This window comes from Aricia agestis, chromosome 21 (genome assembly GCF_905147365.1).
Source record: "Aricia agestis chromosome 21, ilAriAges1.1, whole genome shotgun sequence".
NCBI classification, from domain to species: Eukaryota; Metazoa; Arthropoda; class Insecta; order Lepidoptera; family Lycaenidae; genus Aricia; species Aricia agestis.
Window position 1 is genome coordinate 2,477,826 of NC_056426.1, and position 8,774 is coordinate 2,486,599.

The 8,774-nt window shown below is 34.0% G+C and overlaps 1 protein-coding gene across 1 annotated transcript; it reads right to left on the bottom strand.

Annotated features, from left to right (window-relative positions):
- Positions 1–79: 79 nt before the first annotated feature.
- Positions 80–3,407, bottom strand: LOC121737872 (venom allergen 3-like). Its single transcript, XM_042129605.1, has 6 exons — positions 3,348–3,407; positions 2,779–2,931; positions 2,085–2,176; positions 1,579–1,660; positions 860–941; positions 80–114 (listed from the first exon to the last, which is right to left on the bottom strand). Exons 1-6 carry the CDS (start codon positions 3,381–3,383, stop codon positions 80–82), a joined length of 480 nt encoding a protein of 159 aa, XP_041985539.1. The 5' UTR covers positions 3,384–3,407.
- Positions 3,408–8,774: the final 5,367 nt, after the last annotated feature.

Below are 8,774 nucleotides of genomic sequence, written 5' to 3' on the forward strand. Positions count from 1 at the left end.
CTCTGAAAAAAAGTACTTAAGTACGTTTTTAAACATACACCAGTGACCAGCCTTACAAATTGTTAGTTGATATTATGCTTTAGCAACATATCAATAAAAAGTCGGGGAACTTGGCTGAGGGAAAAAAGATAAGTCATTAAGGCTTACAATCATAAACCGCTCTTATACAGGACCCGATCTAGCCATTTAGGCGCTCCAGGCAAAGATCATTTTCGCCGCCCTTTACATATACAGGAAACATATTTGTTGGGGGAAAATGGGAGGAATATTTAAGTAAAATACTCAAATATTTCCACTAGCAAACTTAAGGTAGGTTAGCTGGTAAAATTCTCAAACTTAAGTGGTGGATGGCTAGGTTGGAAGATAGGAATAAGTCAATTTCGCCGCCCCTCATTTTTGCCGCTCTGGGCAAATGCCCGGCTCGCCCCCCTTAGATCGGGCCCTGCTCTTATAGCTAACATTATGTTCAGGAACATTCTTGAGATGCTAGGAAGCGGGCACGCGAACGGGAGTGGGAGCGAAGAGCGGAATAGTTGGTGGAAGTGGTAGCAGAAGCGGGTACCGCGGAAGCGTCAACTGTAGCAGAAGCGGGAGTGGAATCAGGAGTGGAAGCGGAAGCGGGAGTCAAAGCTGGAGCGGAAGCGAGAGCAGGAGCTACACCGGAAGCGGAAGCGAAAGCTGGAGCGCAAGCAGGAGCGGAAACGAGAGCGGGGTCGGCAGCTGACCGGGAAACGGGAGCTAAAGAGATGAAAGTATGAGCTGATAGGATTCTCCCCTCAAGTTAAGTTCAGGGCAAAGTTCTAATGAACAGAAATACAGTAAGTTTTTCTAGATTTCTTCACTTTAAATATAGTATTACACGTAGCGCGACATAAGTCGTATCCTTCGATGCACTGGTTTGCCCACAGCTGGGCAAATTCAGCAAGCTCGTCGTCCCATGCCTGGCGGAAAACGAAAAGTTGTAAGATTAGCTGATAATATTACATTTCATGTTTCAAGATTATTATGTTTCGAAGTTCGAACAAAGCACACTACTTAGTACTTACTATCTCTATCAGTGCCATTTTTACAGTGAACTCTTTATAAGGAACACACACATACACACCTTAAAGTATTGTTACTTAGGGTGGGTTGCACCAGAGGCGTGGTTAAAGTTAAAGTTATGGTCAAAGTTATGGTTATAGTCAAGGCTAACTTTGACAACAGAATTTGACAGATGATAGCTGGTCCGACAAGGCTTTAAATGAACGTGGGCAGGGGTGCTGCTGGTAAAGGAGAATTGTCAAAAATAGCGTTTCTGTATGATGACAGCGTTAGTTCTTTTTTTCGCCACGTCCATTTAAAACCTTGTCGAGCTCAAGGTTATGGTTAAATATGGCGTCCATTTTTTAACTTTAACTAAATATTTGACATTTTGCATTGTAGTTATAGTTAAAGTTACAGTTATAATAGTTAAAGTAAGTTGGTGCAACCCACCCTTAGTTTTGTTACACCCTGTATCAGGACAGACAGCGAAAGCGAAGCGACTTTCTTTTATTATTATATAAGTAGTAAATATTTTAATAGTTTTGTTTTTACAACGCTCATAACTCCATAGCCCTGCGGTAGCATACTGCCGTCCCTCAACTTGTCACCTCCCATCGCGACTCTGCTTCGAACTCTGAAAAAAAGTACTTAAGTACGTACGTAAGTTTTTAAACATACACCAGTGACCAGCCTTACAAATTGTTAGTTGATATTATGCTTTAGCAACATATCAATAAAAATTTAAATTAAAATCGTAATAATATTTTGAATGCGAAAGTTTGCCTACGGCTTCAAGTTCTTTCTGAGCCAATTTTCAAATTCAGTGTGAAAATACTTTGAGTCCTAGGAAAGGACAATAATACTATAAGTATAATATTTTAAGCATGAAAAATTAAATAATTCCGGCGAAATAAAGGAACTTAAGCGCAAAGAAGTTACAGGCTTGATGTCATCACATAGGAGTGCTATAATTATTCTCATAGCTCCTAGACTAAGGTCAATGACCGCTGGTGCCACCTTAATGCATTTTGACTGTAGCATGAAAACTTATTACCTACTCATTGACAACCGCCACAATGAATTCTTTCTGGTCCTCATTTAAGGTTATATTTGTATAAGGGTCGTGACACATTGGGCCGAACTTGTTATTCTGAAACAAAAAAATACAATGCTACCAGGATAATTTTTCAGTGTTGAGTCCAGTGTTTTTGCGTGTACGAACAAAAACCGAATTTTGCCAACACAGCACCCTTGTGCCGAACGGAGTGGGGTGTGTTAGGTTTTTTTTGTTACAAAATTTCTTGATTCGATCGCCGCGCTCAGATCCCGCTATAAAATCTATTCAAAATCTTAAATCTTCAGCTTACAAATACATATAAGTTAACCCATCAATCCCATCAAGCGGCAGCCGGTTACCTAGGGCAGGGGTCACCAAATGGCGTACCGCGTTCCGCATACGGTCCGCGGTCCGCATCCGGACCGCCGACCCATTGTGTGCGGACCAAGCATGTTCGAAGATGATCTTCGTTCATTTTAGGACTTCAACATCTCCAGGATTTAATGTCAATATCTATAGCTTGCACCAATATTTCACTCCAAACTTCAGAGAGACAATTAGCTACAAAAAATGTTACTTTTCTCATTGATATCTAAAAAATACCTTTATAATTTCCGTAATTACCTATGTTTAATATTTTTTTTTATATAAAATGTGTGGACCTCTATGGAGATGTTAAAAAGGCAAATACTCACTGGATCATAGTACCTGCACATAACATGAGTCCCTTCGTCGCAGGCACCGTACTTTCCACAATATTTATCAACTACAGGCCCCGTCTTTACAAACTTGTCTATCACTTTTATACACTTGACAGTTGTTATGAAGTAGATAATTATTGAAACAACCTGAAATTGAAATCCATACTAATAAAATGTGTGTGTGTGTGTGTGTGTGTGTGTGTGTGTGTGTGTGTGTGTGTGTGTGTGTGTGTGTGTGTATGTGTGTCAGTCTTATAACCCTTACATTGCCGATTATGGTGCAACTTTGCATAGCTGAACAATAATTGAACATTATAACGTGACGAGATAAGATTAAGACTAATATTATTTATCTTAAGAAATGTCGCAAAATGCAAAAAAATCCGATGTGGCAGTGTTAGTAAATGTTAAAAATCAGTTAAGTAAATAATCGGAATTTTAAATGTTTTATCAAGTTTCGGTTTCGGTTTCGAAACAGTGAGGCCGAAAGTTCGGTTTCGGTTTCGGCTGAAAAATCAGTTTCCGTCGGACACTATGCTAATAATAAAGTAAATAAATATTACCTTCAAAATGTCCATATTTGCCTTTTTTACGCACATAAACACGTGATATTACTACTGAGCTAAAGTCAAACTCTTTATCGCCCCATTGTTCTTTTTTTTTTCTCGTTGAGCATGGATTTTTTTCTTTAGGACTATGTACTAACTGCTAAGGTACGTTCTACTTCAGGCGCAAAAATCGGTAGAAAATCGGTAACCCTTATTAAAATTTTGCCTAGCACGTAAGATTAGAAAAATTATTGGTAAGTATCTTAATATATATATTTCTTGTGTGCGTGTGTATGTGACTGAACTCCTCCTAAACGACTGGACCAATTTTGATGAAATTTTTTGTGTGTGTTCGTGGAGATTCGAGAATGGTTTAGATTTACAGTTTGGTCTACTGGAAAATGTTTTTTCAATTAATTTCTTATTTATAAGGAGTTGTTGATTTTGGATTGTTTTACATTAGATCCGGCGGACGGCGCTATCATCGCATTCAATATTATTCTATTTCAATTTTAGTTTGTCCAGACAGATGGTGCTACGATTAATTTGAAAAAAAATTTGTTATTCAATTCATGTGCTGATTAAAATATTAAATAAATAACACATAGGCTACAATTTTAACCGACTTTCAAAATGGGGGAGGTGTTATGTTCGTTTTCTTATATTCAACGATTACTCCGCCGTTTGTTAACCGATTTTCAAAATTTTTCTTTTGGTATATAGGGTATCATCCCAATTTGGTATTATATTCAGAAAAGTGGTGATCTGATGAAGGATCCATAAGTAATCGAGGGAACTCCTCAAAACTTATAGGGAAACATATGGTGACTTCGGTTTCGTGAGAAGTATTCTAAGCATATGCTACCAACAAGTAAGATTTTGCACCGAGATATACCTGGTATACCGTGGTTCGGAAGGTGCTGAGAGAATTCCTGATTCTTTATAGATACAAGTTTGGGAGTTTCGGCGTTGTTTTAAGAACAGAAAGCATATGCTACTATGCAAATTACATTCTTCATCATCATCATCATCATCATCACTACCATATTATACCATTTCATAGTCTTTTAGATCGAGACTCGAGTTTGTCAAGCGATAATTAAAAAAAATCTATATCTGCCTAATATTATAAACCTGAAGAGTATGTTTGCTTGAACGCGTCAATCTCAGAAACTACAGGTCCGATTTAAAAACTTATCTCAGTGTTAGATAGATCATTTATCGAGTAAGACTCATCATTTATCGAGAAGGTTATATTATATTATTACTCTAAGACTAATACGACAGAAGAAACTCAGGAAAATGTGGGAAAAACGGGGGAAATATTTTTTATGGGAAAATGTACCTACGGATTCTGTAAAATTTCTAATTTACGCGGGCGAAGCCGCGCGGGACATCTAGTCTTATATAATATGCATATCGGACCAGTACTACTTGAGATTAGCGAGTTCAAATAAGCCACTTAAAATAATTTCTTCCGTTTTTTCAACACTTTCCTTTATTTCTTCGCTCCTATTAGTCATACCGCGATAAAATATAGCCTAATAGCCTTCCTCGATAAATAAAAAAAAAAAAAAGGCTATCTAACACTGAAATAATTTTTCAAATCGGACCAGTAGCTCCTGAGATAAGCGCGTTCAAACAAACAAACAAACAAGCTCTTCCCAATTATAATAATAAAATCACAGAAATGGATCTAGTTGACGCCCGCATAATACAAGATGACGCCCGCAACTCCTGCTGCCCCCCCCCCCCTGGATCATGTTGACGTCCCTACTAAGTATATTATCTAGTAAATCTATTATCTATAAAAATCAAAAATTAAGAAAACGAACTTTTGCCATTTGTTTGCAATACAATATTTTTACTTACAACTAAAAATTATAATGTTTTTATTCTTTATAAACACCTAGCTTATCAAAAATCTGATTTGCCCCCCCCCCTGGCCCAGAACCTGGGTTATTTGCCCCCCCCCCCCCCCCCCCCCCCCCCGGCCCAGATCCTGGAAATTTTGCCCCCCCCCCCCCTGGCCCAGAACCTGGGTACGCCCATGGCTCGGGCCCGTACATTTTTCCGGGAAAAAAGTATCCTCAAAAAAAGTATTTACATACCAAATTTCAACAAAATAGGTTCAGCGGTTTGGGCGTGAAAAGGTAACAGACAGACAGACAGACAGACAGACACACTTTCGCATTTATAATATTAGTATGGATGGATCTACGCAGGCAAATGGCGGGGCTTAATAAAAAAGTTAAATCCACCATTTGACTAAGAATAAATTATTTCTCTGGAATTTTTCTTGGCTTCGAAATTATTTACTAAACAGATTTTGATGAAAATAACAGACGTAGGACGGTAGGAAGATAATTGCGGGGATTTAATATCCTGTATTAACTATTATAACTATTACGCAATATAAATATTGCTATAACTATTTTCGCAGGCGCATGAAAGCCTCAGAGAATTTTTTGTATGCGAAGAAGCTACATCATACTCTGATCATACGAAGGTTATAACTTATAAGTTATAACATAAAACATTATTTGCAAAATACAAATAAAAAGTATTGCGTCCCTTATAGTCCAGGGTCGATAATTTTTAAAACCAAAAAAAATCATAATAGGATGAAACCCATTACAAAAGGAGGGAAATATGATAAAAATGAAAGGAAAAATAATTTACGGGCGATCTGAGGTTGGGAAGGGGATGGGGGTGAGTTTTTAAGGGTAAAAAACGGATTTTCTCGATTTCCGGCAAAACTAAAAGTCCTATCGAAAAAAGTCAAATGGAAAAGTTGTAGATAATAAAAAGATCTAAAACTTTTGTATTTACACTTTTTTCACATAACCTCAAAATTTATGTGAAAAATTCAAAAAACCAAGTTTTTGGTTTTTTATTTTTATCTTTTACAAACATTTTTTTTTTTTTAACGAAATTTTGTGAAAACTTACCTTTTTATGTCCCAAATACGCTGTAATTTATTTAATTAAAAATATCTATTTTTTCACCTTATTTTGAATTAATATCGAAAAAACACCCTAATTTTCAATCGAAAATTCACCCGTCAAAATATCAGCTTTTTTCAAAAAGTTGGTGTGGTTTCTGTTCGTTGGAATCTCTACTTTCCGATGGTGAAAAAAAATATATATGTTACTATGGTAAATCTTCTCAGAAAATGCAAAAATTAAAAAAAAACTTGAATTCGAAAAATTTTTTTTAATTATTATAAATAATTTCATCTAAAAAATGTGATTGCTGCAATTTGTTTCAATTAAAAAGTTGATTTATTTAATTCTAATTACATTTATCAAAATCATTTAATGTGTTCTTTTTTTTAATATACTGTAATACATTATTTCTTGTATCGCTGCTTTGAACACATGAAATTTTTTCTTTTGATTTATTACCGAAAAATCCACCGCAGATAAAGCAATGAGATTCAAAATTAAATCTAAGAGCATCTTTAATTACTTCTTTTCCTTCCTTTGCTTTTTTTGTCTTGAACTACAAAATGTAGCTATTGCGGTCTCGTCATTATATTGACTTTGACAACTTCGATGAATAAAAGCTGATGTCAAAGTCTCAAATTTTTTGTATTTATTGTCGATTCTTTTTTTGCTGGATACCACTAAACGATTCAAAGCTGCTTTTTTTATTGCATACACTTGCTTATCATCTGCCTTATTGCAAATGATACAAACAGATTCATCCATACTGATAATCTGAAAAGACAAAATCGAATTAATAATGTCTTCACTATTTAATCGTGAATAAACTCCCATGAAAAAAAAAATTAAAGAAATCAATGTCAAAATGTATAAAAAATATATTATAAATCTATAAAAAAGTATAAAATATATATGAAAATCGGCCAAAAGTTTGTTTTATTAGAAATATATTTACGATATATATTTTATATATTTTTTATAGATTTTAAATATATTTTTTATAGATTTTGAAATTTTTTTTTTTTCATGGGATTAACTACATTTGTTTGTGCAAAATTAAGGAGATAATTATTTTTTTATCTTGTACTAAAATATCATTTAATGTAACAGCTGCTACGAAATATATAGTATATAATAGTAGGTATGTATGTAGTAAGACCCAGACCCGCCTAGCCCCTTCCCCACTTCTCCACGAAATACCTTTTGATGGGCTACAATTTTTCGTAGGTCACTCAGGTATATCTACTCAGGTATATATATAATTTATCTCAAAATAGTTATAAATAAGCATCTACGCATATAATTTAAAGAAAATTAGACAACTTTCTCCAAATATTGTAGATGTCTTATTAAATATTAATTTAATTAACTTATTTGTTTGTTAATTATAGTAGTATATTTTTATTTGCAATTTTTTTGTTATCAACGTCACATGTAATCTAACGTTTTTCGAGTAATTAAAGTCTAAATTTTAATAAATAGCTCAAAATTATTTATAATAATTAAAAAAAAATTTCAAATTCAAGTTTTTTTTTAATTTTTGCGTTTTCTGAGAAGATTTACCATAGTAACATATATATTTTTTTTTACCATCGGAAAGTAGAGATTTCAACGAACAGAAACCACACCAACTTTTTGAAAAAAGCTGATATTTTGACGGGTGAATTTTCGATTGAAAATTAGGGTGTTTTTTCGATATTAATTCAAAATAAGGTGAAAAAATAGATATTTTTAATTAAATAAATTACAGCGTATTTGGGACATAAAAAGGTAAGTTTTCACAAAATTTCGTTAAAAAAAAAAAAATTTTGTAAAAGATAAAAATAAAAAACCAAAAACTTGGTTTTTTTAATTTTTCACATAAATTTTGAGGTTATGTGAAAAAAGTGTAAATACAAAAGTTTTAGATTTTTTTATTATCTACAACTTTTCCATTTGACTTTTTTCGATAGGACTTTTAGTTTTGCCGGAAATCGAGAAAATCCGTTTTTTACCCTTAAAAACTCACCCCCATCCCCTTCCCAACCTCAGATCGCCCGTAAATTATTTTTCCTTTCATTTTTATCATATTTCCCTCCTTTTCTAATGGGTTTCATTCTATTATAATTTTTTTTCACATTTCATTATTTTTAAAGGCTTCTACCCTGGTCTATTATGCAAAATGTCCTTTTGATGTCAAAAGTCCATAGATATTATTATTATAGATATTATTGCTATGTTTTTAATGTGCAAATAAAGAATTTTTATTATTATTATTATTATATAGGGGGTTACGGGGGCGATAAATCGATCTAGCTAGGAATCATTTTTAGAAAAAAAATATCCACAGCCGAATATATAACCTCCTCGTTTTTTTGAAGTCGGTTAAAAATGTCATTTTATTCGTGTTTTATCGAATACCGAGCGAAGCTCGGTCAAATAGCTAGTAACATTATTATGCTAAACAAGTAAGCGATAAGTTAAAAAAAACAATAACCCGACTACATCAAAAAAT